Raw genomic sequence first — 12507 nt, 5'->3', positions numbered from 1 at the left:
TGTCAACTTCTAAAGCCATCAGCTCCCTACATGGAGGAAAAAAAAAAAAGATAGTGTCATCTGTGACAGCCAAGTACTGGTGGATTTTACATTTGATATTGTTTTTTAGAGATCCGCATTGAAAATGCATAGTTGTGTAGCCTTACATTACCACACTTGGTCTCAGCTGTTGGAGATTGATGCCATGCCTCCCAGCAACCAATTCTGGTGTTCACTTCTCCAAATCTCCAAATTGTTGATCCAAAAAACCCCCATTTGCTAGCAAAATAGTCTATTTTTCCTTTCATATATCAAATCATAACTTTATTTTAATATTCACAGTCCAGAAAGGACAAAAAACCTTTATCCAAAATCAAATATTCAGGGTCTTTCCAAGCAGCAAGGTAAGCTCAACAAGAACACATAAAAGGAAGGCTTGATTGGAAACACTGCAGGCAATACTTCTGGTCCCAGAAGAGTTAAACATACACTAAGTCCTAACTTCCTCCCTCTCCCTTTGATGCCCAGGAGCCACTGTCTTTGGGGAGCATCAAGAGCTTGGGCAGAGACTAGGTGCTTTCAGATCTTGGTTTGATTAAACAGAGCCCCAAAACTTACCTGGGTCCTCTCCTTCCCTTTCACAACTGATAAAATGTTTTCTTGCAAGTAACTCAGAGGTTGGACTTTGGGCCACCCTTTGGTTTCATTTTAAGTTAGTACAATGTTCATAGGTCATATTTTATGGTTTAACTTGCTGGGGTTGCCACAACAAAATGTCACAAACTGAGTATCCTGAACAGCAGAAATGCATAGTTCTGGAGGCCATGAGTCCAAGATGAAGGTCCTGGTAGGGCTGTGCTGTCTCTGAAGGCACTAGGGAGGGGTAAGTTCCAGACTTATCTGTCTCCTAGCTTCTGGTAGTTCTTTGGCCATCTTCATGTGGCATTCTCCCTGTGTGCACATGTCTCTGTGTCCAAATTTCCCTTTTTATAAGGATGTAATAATATGGGAATTGGAATCCTCCCTACTCCCATTATAGGCTCATCTTAACTAGTTAGATTTGCCATCATACCATTGCCAAAAATAGTTAACATTCCGAAATGTTGGGATTGGGACTTAAACATTTGAATGGAGCTAGGGGTCATCCAGTTCAACCCATAACAGATAACTTCTTGGTGTATTTTGTTTGTTTTTAACCTTATGTCTCTTCATGCCAGAGATATTACAGCAAATTCCCCAAGGGCTTAGCTGGGTTATTTTTAATGACCCCATGTTGTGGAAGGGAGGACATATCATTGGTTTCTTTCACTAGTGGAGCCATAGAAAATTGATATTTCAGTTTTGAGGACCTACAAAAATGGCTGTCTCTTATACTTCAACAAGTACATGTCTGGGCACATTCTCTCCTTTCCAAAGAATACACTCTTCAACACAGAGTAGTTCAAGTCCTTCCACTTGCTTGACCATAAGTTTCAAAGTTCTGTTCACCATTTCCCCAAAGAGAACAAAAGACAGTGCTGATGTCCCATAATTCTTTAGATGAACAGGCAGTTTCCCACCCTCACACCATGACCTCTCGTCACTTTGTATCAAGAACTTTTAATAAACACATTCAAAACTGTGCAACTATTTATTTTGAAGGCTCACAAGAATTTTGATAATGGCAACAAGGCCTAAAATAATCAAAATAGTATCTGAAATAGAACTGTAGTTCCAAAGACACAAAAGTTGTCTAATATTCTGTAAAGCCTGGTTATTTTCTGGTGCCATTGGCTTAGAGAAGGTGGAGAAAAGAATCACATGTGTCAATGAGCTAATGGTACTGACGCTCAAGTTTTAATCTCCCTCATTTGTTAATTCAGGAGTGGAGAGTAGCACCAGAGGCCCCTGAGGACTTTTGATTGGTTGGATTTCCTGGCCTAACTATTGAGTAAAGCAACTATAATGTACTCTAATACACAATAGATGGCCCTGTTGTTTTTCTAGGTATAATAACCTCCAGAAAATCAAGATTCTAGAACGGTGAATCCTAGAGAAAAATGAGAGGCCATCTATCATAAGAACAATAATAGTATCAATTATAAACTACTATTTCTTATAGGAGTAGAATGTGAATGACATGGAAGGTATATTTAATGTCTCAAAAATACAGCAATAGTGATCTGAACTGGTGACTACATTTTTGTTGTTTAAACATTTCTCTACATTTATCTATCTATACTTTTAGTTTTTCTGCCAAATCATGTATCTTTAATCATAAAATAAAGGGAAACCATGTGGATTAGAATTATTGACTTATTTACTCAACAACAATTTATTGAATGCTTTCTTTTTGCTAGTTACTTAACAAGGCATGGCGGATTCAATTCTAGGTCTTCATGGAGCTTAAATTCTAATGCAAGAGTTTAAAAAAAAACAACTTTAAACAAACACAATTTTTTTTTTAAAAAGTAGCATTATGAGAGGAAAATACAATGTTCAGTGAGAGGGTATGAAAAAGAGATTTATCTGGAAGACTAAGAAGACTAGGAAAGGCACTTTCCAATGGTTGATACTGGAGGGAGGACTGGGTGTTGGACAGAAGAAGAAGAAAAGCCATAGAGTAGTGATCCAGAGGCTGAGATGGAGGGATCTTGGTCCATGTGAGAAGCTGCAAGAAGAACATTATAGCTGTAGCCTCAGAGGGAAAAGAATGGCCCAGATGGTGCTGGAGGGTGTTTGATGCCTCTGTTAAGGCTTTGAAAGAAGTCAGAACATCTAGTAAATGTATCTGTCTGATCTTATGTGGAGAATATATGTGTCAGGGGATCCAAAATGAACTGCAGAAGGCCAATTGGGGACCCAGTATCATGATCCTGGTGAGACATGATAGTGATCTGCCTGGGATGAAGGCAAATAGCCTAGAGTAGAAATTAGGGGAGTGTCAAGGAGACTGGATGGCTGTACATGAGAAGTAAGTAAGGGGTCGTGTTATGCTGCAGTCCGGCTGCAGCAAAATAACTGGGGAGTGATGAACAACTTGTGTAGATTGATACAGCAGGAGTGGGAGCCGTTTATTGTAGGACCAGAGGCATATATATACATTCCACACAGCTTATCTTAATTAACATAAACTAGATACAGCAGTCAACCAATAAGAAATCTCCACACTTAATGGCTCGCTGGTGCCACCTCACAAACCATTCCCCCTGGCAAAATGTCAGGTGCCATCCTGACTTGTTTACAGACTCTAACAGTGTAAGGAATGCACCCTGATTAAAGGAAGAAGAGTCCTATGGAAGGGGGAAGGTGAGTGCAGGTTGTCTTGCTTTCCTTGATTTTTTTCAACTATAAAATAAAATTACTTGCTCATTTAAAAAGAGAAAATGCAAAATTAAATTGGGAAAGAGTAATTATCATTCTCCCACTTCTGGATTAACCAGTGTTAACAGTATGATGTAACTCTCTTCTCTTTTTTATCTTATATGTGTATTTGTTGCATATTTTAACTTCAGCTTTGAATTTGTTAACTGAATTGCTTCTAGAATTTACAAGTGAATACCGCAAGCAGGAAATTAGATATACAGATTTAAAATTCAGGCAGAAGGTGCAGGATGGGTATATAAACTTGTTTTTGTGTAAATGATGCCTGGACCATGGGGATAGAAAAGACTGTTTGAGAGGAAAGTGTTGAGTCACATAAGAAAAGAGTCTGAACAGCGAGTTTTCAGTTAAAAGAGGGGAAAAAAAGAGGTGAGAGAGAAAGAGAGACAGTGGCAGATGCAACTACGAGGTCATTAATGCAGAGAAAGCCTTGCCAACAGTAGAGCTGCTTCAGTGGATTGGCTGGAGCCAAAGTTACATTACTATGAGGTTTGGCGAAAATTGGGGATGAGTAAGTGGTATCAGAGCCAAGTGATCTCACTTGAAAAAGTTAAAGAAGCAAGGAAGTGGTTAAGAATTTTACAGTAGAGGTGAAAGGCCAGACTCAGCCTGATTTCAACTCCACTTACACAAAGGGAAACTTTAAAATGCTAAAGTTAGAGAGAGAAAACAAAGATACACTTGGCCCTCCTTACCTGTCTGTTCCACATCTGAGGATTCAACCAACGATGGGTGGAAAATATTTGTAAAACATTACATCTTTTTTTTATAAAAAAATTTATTTTCTTTAATTAGTTATACATTACAGTAGAATGCATTTATGCACTTTGATGTATCATACACAGATGGGATTTAATTTCGCATTTTTCTGAGTGTACATGATGCAGAATCATGTTGGTCATGTAGTCACATATATACATAACAGTAATAATATCTGTTTCATTCTACTATCTTTCCTATCCCCACATCCCCTCCCTTCCCCTCCCTTCACTTCCCTCTACCTAATCTAAGTTAATGTAATTTTTCCTTAGTGCCCCCTGCCTTATTGTGAATTACCATCCATATATTAGAGAAAACATTTGACCTTTGGTTTTGTGGGATTGGCTTATTTCACTTAGCATGATATTCTCCAACTCCAAACATTTACTGGCAAATGCCATAATTTCACTCTTCTTTAAAGTTGAGTAATATTCCATTGAGTATATATACCATATTTTCTTTATTTGTTCATTTTTTGAGGGACACCTAGGTTGGTTCCATAGGCTAGCTATTGTGAATTGAGCTGCTGTAAACACTGATGTGGCTGCATCACTATAGTATGCTTATTTTAAGTCCTTTGGGTATAAACCAAGGAGTGGGATAGCTGGGTCAAATAGTGGTTCAATTCCCAGTTTTCTGAGGAATCTCCATACTGTTTTCCATAGCGGTTGTACCAATTTGCAGTCCCACCAGCAATCCTTGCCACATCCTTGCCAACATTTATTGTTGCCTGTATTCTTGATGATTGCCATTCTGACAGGAGTGAGATGAAATTTTAGAGTAGTTTTGATTTGCATTTCTCTAATTGCTAGAGATTTTGAACACTTTTTCATATATTTGTTGATCAATTGTATTTTTTCTTCTGTGAAGTGTCTGTTCGGTTCCTTAGTTCATTTATTGATGGGTTATTTGTTTTTGGTTTTTTTTGGTGTTAAGTTTTTTGAATTCTTTATATATATCCTAGAGATTAATGCTTTATTGGAGGTTCATGTGGTAAAGATTTTCTCCCAATCTGTAGGCTCTCTCCATATGTTGTTTATTGTTTTCTTTGCTGAGAAGAAGCTTTTTAATTTGAATCCATCCCATTTATTGATTCTTGATTTTACTTCTTGCATTTTAGGAGTCTTGTTAAGGAAATCAGATCCTAGGCTGACATGCTGCAGATTTAGATCTATATTTTCTACTATTAGGCACAGGGTCTCTGTTCTAGTGCTTAAATCTTTGATTCATATTGAGTTGATTTTTGTGCAGGGTGAAAGACAGAGGTTTAATTTCATTTTGCTACATAAGGATTTCCAGTTTTCCCGGCATCATTTGTTGAATAGGCTATCTTTTCCCCAGTGAATGTTTTTGGCACTCTTGTCTAGTATGAGTTAACCATATTTATGTGGGTTTGTCTCTGTGTCCTCTATTCTCTACCATTGGTCTACAAGTCTATTTTGGTGCCAATACCATGCCATTTTTTGTTAATATAGCTCTATAGTGTAGTTTAAGGTCTGGTGTTGTGATGCCTCCTGCTTCTCTTTTCTTGCTAAGGATTGCTTTAGCTATTCTGGGTCTCCTATTTTTCCAAATAAATTTCATGATTGTTTTTTTTTTTGTTTCCATGAAAAATTTCATTAGAATTTTAATAGGAATTGCATTAAATCTGTTTAATGCTTTTGGTAGTATGGCACCACGATCAAGTGGGATTCATCCCAAGGATGCAGGGTTGGTTCAACAAAGGGAAATCAATAAATCTAATTCATCATATTAATAGGCTTAAAAACAAGAATCATATGATCAATCAGATGCAGAAAAAGCATTTGACAAAATACCTCACACTTTCATGTTCAAACACTAGAAAAAGCTAGGGATAGTAGGAACATACCTCAACATTGTAAAAGCTATATATGCTAAACCCAAGACCAGCATCATTCTAAATGAGGAAAAATTGAAAGCATTCCAGCTAAAAACTGGAAGAAGACAAGGATGTCCTCTTTCACCACTTCTATTCAACATCATCCTTAAAACTCTAACCAGAGCAATTAGACAAAACATTATCTCTTTACTGAATATGTGCACTTTTTTTTCAAGTCATTTTATTTTCTGGTCATATCATTTCCTAAATAACACAGTATACCAACTATTTATATATTAGTTACATTGTATTAGGTATTTTTAGTAATCTTGAGATGATTTAAAGTATAGGGAAAATATGCATAAGTTATTGCAAATACTATGGCATTTTATATAAGGGGTTAGAGCAACAGATTTTATTATCCCTGGGGAACCCTGGAAGCAATTCCCCATGGATGGTGAGGCATTACTGTATTTGTGTTTTTACCCAAAGGAGAAGTAAATTTTCTTAAATCTTTGTGGAGGTGGAGCAAGGCTGAAATTAGGTTCCTGTGCTCCCACAGAGGCTGAGAAACTGGACTCCATCTTTCTTGGTGATTACCTTTCAAAAGAATTGCTCCAGTCCTTGAGAAAGACATTCTAGGGTCATTTAGCCAAAGAGGAGCTTTTTAAAAGATTTACATCTCAAAAGGGTAGGAAATGGATTTACTAGCACAAGTTTTCTAAATTAAGTGCTTTTAAAAAAGGGAGATCAGGGCCTAGAGTAAAAAATAAGTCTATCTAAAATGTACTTCAGGTTATAGGAACATTAAGGCCATCTTGGTCAGTGGGCACAGACAACATTTATTGGCCTTTTGAAAGAATGGTTCAAGAATGAAGAGGAAAGCATAGCTTAAGGGAAATGTGTACCCAAGAGACTATGTATTTGGTGTTAAGTTTGGAAAAGAGAAAATAGGTAGACAAAGAGATATTAAAGAATTTTGCCAATTTTAGCTACATTTACTTAATTTTAACAAATTTGCCAATTTCATCTGATGGGAATAGGTAACATTAATGAGGAAAATGTCCAAAAAAGGCAAAGGGTATGTTATTCATAGGACTTATAGAGGGACCCCTTATTAGCCAAGGTCAAATGCATGGGTTTGTAGGTTTGGTGGCAGGAATTTGAAGTGCTGCCTGAGAATTTGTATTTTTTTTTTCCAGTGTGATAATGGGAAAAGTTATCTGCCCAGTGAAATGGAATCAAATTAGTGGTCTGGGGACCGTAGAAGCGGAAAACTCAGTCATAGGTAGGGCCAGTGGAAACTTCTAGGTGTGAATGTGGAAAATTGAGGCTTTGCCCCACTAGGTATGGAGTTTCTCAAAAGCCATTTCCTGAAGATGTCACAGAGAAGACAGATGGGGCCTCCAACATCTGAGCTATTTAACAGAATATCTAACAGGACCATTTAACAAAAGCTGAGAAAGACAAAGATGTCTGCCAAAGCCACATAATATCCATAAAAAGCTGACCCAGTACTGGTAACTGACTGTGTTTTCAAGACTAAATGCATTAAAATTAAGTGGACTTTTGTTTCATTTTTTACCTAGGGAAATGGTGAACTTGGAGCTGGTGACCCTAAAGGAGAAAAGGTAATAAGATTTTTCAATGTGAATTAAAAGGCCCCACCGGTGTTTTGTACCAACCCTGTCTCCCCACCGCATCAGTCAGGTCCCCTTAGCAGTAAGCAAGAGCTTCACCTGCCTCTTGACCAGGCAGCTCCTCAGTAACCACTGCCCAGCAGAAGTTGGCTACAAGAAATGGGACAGCTGAAGGGGAAAAAGCTATAATGAGGTAAAATAAATTAGAACACAAGATTTGACTTATCATTAGATTTTGCTGAATAGTAGAGGTAGCAAAAAAGAGTCCAAAGACCCCTCAGGTGAAATGCCTCAGTCTCAGGCTCCATCCCGTGTGTTTGTAAATACCAAACAAAGACTGGAACATTTTTGTGGGAACATTTTTTGGTGGGGTTTTAATCTGTACAGCAGTGTTTTGAACAAATAATTATCTCAAAAACAATTTTTTAAAAACAGTGCTGATAAATTTCCATTACATTTAATTATCATCATTCATTAGTTTAATTTTATTAGCTGTGAAGATGACAGATTCACTTTTCTACTAGAAAAGATGTTTCACTCCTGTTTGACTCTAAAATTGCCATGACCTTGGATTCAGTGTGAATGTGCCATTGTCAGAGAAAACAAGAAACCAGCACATTAAATCTACTGAGATGAGTAGAAGGTGGCATGTGAGTGCCACCTTCATTCATTCACCCAGTAAAAACTGTCTTGATTGAGGGCAGGGTATTTCAACATGAATCCAAGAAAATATGACCTCTATGCATTATAAATTCTTGCAACCAGACTTTTAAAGACTCATGTATTCCTCACCAGAAAATACTGCTAAAAGAGAGTCTCAACAGAAACTAGGAGCTTCTTTTAGATTGGCCATTGAAAATGAAATTTTCTGCAAAATAATTAAATAAATAAAACCTTGACATTCTGAAAGGAATTTTTTTTTTAAAAAATGATTATATAGCAGTGCAATTCACTATGGGTCTTGGATTTACTGCTAGTACATTAGCATTATTTCCTGTAACCCAATAGCTTACAGAAACCATAACCCACCATAACAAACACATTACATTTTAAGCAATTACTACTGGACACATGCAGGCTAAGGGGCAGGGGAGAAAGCCATGAAGCTTGTCACATATAACAGCTGAGCAAAGGAGAGCATTGTGACACTTTTAAAGCACTTAAACGATGATTCATTCCTTGAAACAAAACAGCTGGCTTCTGTTTTGCTATATTCATTAGGAAACATATGTTACTTAGGAATTCATAAGACCTCACTGATGAGAAATTTGATTCTGCAAAACAGGTGTATTTCAAACTCTAAGGACCTTTTCTATTGCTCAAAATCTTTTCTAATTGCTTCAGAATCTTAAGTGGAATTAGACAAAGCCAGTGGCATAACTGTTCCCTCTTCCCACCCAAATAAATAACTTAGAAGAGTCTACAGGGAACTTGATGCAGTATCTAATATAAGTGTACATATGAAAAGATTTTTAAATTGTAATTAACAGGGAAAAGCCTCTGCCCATAAGTAATACATAAAATAAATTAAAAGACATAAGTATCACAGTTGCTAAGAGAGAAATCAACTCTACTTATTCACATTCAATTCTTCTCTATTCTGGAAAAATATGTTCTTTTTTAAAATTGCAGTGTTGCTCATGGGTCACCACAGTGAAATTTCAGAACTTCTCTAGTTACTCTCCTGGGTCTTTTGCTTTATGCCTGTGGTGGCCCTAGTGGTCCTGATTCTTGGCTGCACATTAGAATGACCTGTAGAGCTTTTGGGAAATACCTGCTCCAGCCCTTTCCTTTGCATTGGGGTGAGACTGATAGCTTTATCATTTAAAAGTGCTTCAGATAATTCTCACATGCAGCCAGGGATAAGAGCCACTGAGTGTTGGAAAGAGTATGAGCTCTGGGATCAAAAGTAAGTCGTGGCATTAACAACTGTGTCACCTTGGGAATGCCACTTCATTTCTGTAAACATCAGTTTCCTCAATTTAGCTATCAGAGTTCATGGGAGGATTAAAAGCAAATGAAATGAACTTACCAAAAAGCACAATTCCAAACACACATGAAGCCCCCCATAAAAATTTGTTCTTTTCTCCTAAACCTTTTCCCTCTATTGAGGTCTCATTTAGTTCTTTTTGGCATTAATTGCTACCATCTTTGGTGGCTTGTCTTGCTCCTCTTTGCATCTCCCACCACAATTTCAACAGAGAATGGACTCAACTTGTGTTGTAGAATAAAAGATTTAACCAGAGTACCTTAAACACATAAATGACTTATCATGGCTATATTATGTGCCACTTCTTGATGCACTGACCACAAAGTAGAGTTACACAAACAGCCTACTCTTCAGAACCCAACATCAAAAGGAGGCGCCAGACAAGCACAATCAGCATTAGAATGTACGAACATATCACTTCCCGTTTAGCAGCCACTCCCTATATCAAACATAGTAAGATAGGGAGAACCAGCAGGAAAGACAATTTGGTTTTGACAGTAAATGGCAATGGAGGCCATGCATCCACAGGACCAGCCTACTAGAATTGAAATAATAACCTCTGCTATGTAGCTTGCCTTAGGCTGAAAGGATATGATGAAGGGATCATGTATAAGCAGATAGCTTAAGGAGAAATGCTGCTTTCTAGAAACAGTGAGAAAGGTAGCAGAATAAGGACTCCTAAAAAATTAGCCAGTGTTTTTTTCTGTTGTTTTCTTTTTTGAGCAGACTATCAGGGGGACAAGATGGAATCTCAACAGCTCATAGCCTTTTAAGTAACACAAAAGTATCAAACTGAAGGAGGGTCTTTGCTGATGTTCAGTAAATTCATCACTTGTCTTTCAATTCCTATCCATATTGATAAATTATTGAAAATTCATTCTAAATATGAAGTACAACCCCATGTTTATCTGAGATTTGGGTATAAACACTTTTGTTTGCAGAATTTTAAATGAAGGACAATGTCCTAAGGATTGCTCCAAGCCCAGCCTCACACAGGGGCTGTGCATGGGGACAGACCACACCCTGTTCTATTCTTGCTATTTCATTGAAGCACTATTTTATATTGTTCCAATATATAACATCTCTGAATATAATTACTCTTATTCTTCTGCCAACACTTTTCTATCCTCCTTTGATTTTTGAGCTGAGGTGATTTTTATATGTAATTTCTAGGTCATCCCCCCACTTTCTCCTTTTATTTTATTAGGTGGGTCTAATTACTAATCTCATTTTTCCTTCACACTTATATACTGGGGATTTTAGCACCTACCTGATGGGTGACATGAAGGTCGTTCTAATGCCTATTCATGTCAGTTGTTTATTTCTTCTTTCAATCCCCAACAATGGATGCCTTAAAATATTCACCAACTTCTTTCCTCACTTTGGTTACAATTTACTGTCTCTAAAACAAAAAATTTCCATAATGTATAAATATAAACTGAGGATATACTAAGTGTTTAGAGACTAGAAGGAAAAGTGTTTCTGTATTTTGCTCTGTATTAAGACAAAAACATCTACCTAGCACACTAAATTCTAACTTACATGGGTATTACTTCAAAGAATACATTAAATATTTAAAATGTGAGTAAATCTAGAGAAGAAATAAGCCATAGCTATTCAGGTGGTATGTGACATAGCAAGAACTGTACGGTTGGTGTGCAGATTACCATACTTTGGGAAACCCTGCTGAAAATATACATAGCAACACATCCATGAATTGACTATTTTTCCATTTGGTATCTTGGCTTTCCCAAACAGGGCTCTGAGGATACTGACGGGAAGACTGGTCATATGAAAACTTAGTACTGTGATTTAAATTTTTCAATAGAAACTTACAAAACACATTTCATAAACCTAGAAGACTGATTAATGAAAATACAATCATGACTACCCATTCTACAAAATACCAAGAGATGAATTGTGATAGAAACTATAAAATAAGTCCAAGATTTGAGAACTGTGATAAATTTGCAATTGAAGTACTTTGGAGTAGGCAGTTGTTAAAGGTTTCAAAATTAACAGAGAGAGGTACCTCCACACACAAGGGGGCAGGTTGAAGATGTTCACTTCCTCCTTGGTCATGACAGAGGAAAGCTGAGTGCCCATTAGTGGGGCTGGGATAAGGCTGGCCATCAGTGCATCAGCATGCCATGCAAATCGTACCACGAATGAGCAAGATCACACGTATCAACACAGATGGACACTGAAAAACCACTGGGGGAAAAGCCACAAATCACTATATACATGATAAAACTATTGATTGAATTTGTCTTATATAACAATAGAAAAAAAACATTGGCTATAATGCATTGTTTATGATTCCACATAATGCAGTAAAAAAGTACAAACATATGGACTGAAGGATAAATTCCAAATTCATGAAAGTGGCTCCCTCTGGGATAGAGAGGGAAATACAAAGAATTTCATCTTTTATGGTAAAGTTTTTAATTACTTTCATTCTAGATGCCTAGTATATGAAGGCTTGGCCTATTCAGCTCTATGTTTTCTGTGTGTGTGTGTGTGTGTGTGTGTGTGTGTGTGTGTGAAGCTAAAACAAAAATACAACAATGGCAAAAAGGACATATACCTGGAAATGCAGAAATGTAATGGTGAATATCATTGTTCAAAAATGCTCCTGAGGTACAAAAAAAAAAAATCAGAATTCCATATCTCGTAACAGCTATGTTTAAGAGTTAGGTGGTACTCAGAGATCATGGTAAACTCTGGGAGGCACACAATGCTGAAATTTCTCTGAAGGCCGATTAGTGATATAATTCCTTTCCATAAGTGTTATCTCTCAAATTGTATTTTCTGGAAATACTCTTTATATGTCACATACAAATCCCTCTTCAAAATTTTTGACCAGTACATCCTAGACATTTCTAAGCTGCTGCAGTCACCATACATATGAGAATGCCTTCTTTGTCCACAGCCAA

The 12507-nt window shown here is 37.1% G+C and overlaps 1 protein-coding gene across 3 annotated transcripts in view; it reads left to right on the top strand.

Annotated features, from left to right (window-relative positions):
• Col19a1 (collagen type XIX alpha 1 chain) overlaps positions 1 to 12507 on the top strand; it is a 315752-nt gene that overhangs the window by 223486 nt on the left and 79759 nt on the right. For all 3 annotated transcript variants that reach the window (XM_078019810.1, XM_078019809.1, XM_078019808.1), the window contains one exon: positions 7531 to 7572. In XM_078019810.1, the coding sequence (XP_077875936.1) occupies positions 7531 to 7572 (42 nt within the window). The remainder of the gene's footprint in view (positions 1 to 7530; positions 7573 to 12507) is intronic.

This window comes from Ictidomys tridecemlineatus, chromosome 8 (genome assembly GCF_052094955.1).
Source record: "Ictidomys tridecemlineatus isolate mIctTri1 chromosome 8, mIctTri1.hap1, whole genome shotgun sequence".
Taxonomy (NCBI): Eukaryota; Metazoa; Chordata; class Mammalia; order Rodentia; family Sciuridae; genus Ictidomys; species Ictidomys tridecemlineatus.
This window is presented reverse-complemented; position numbering and strand designations above follow the sequence as displayed.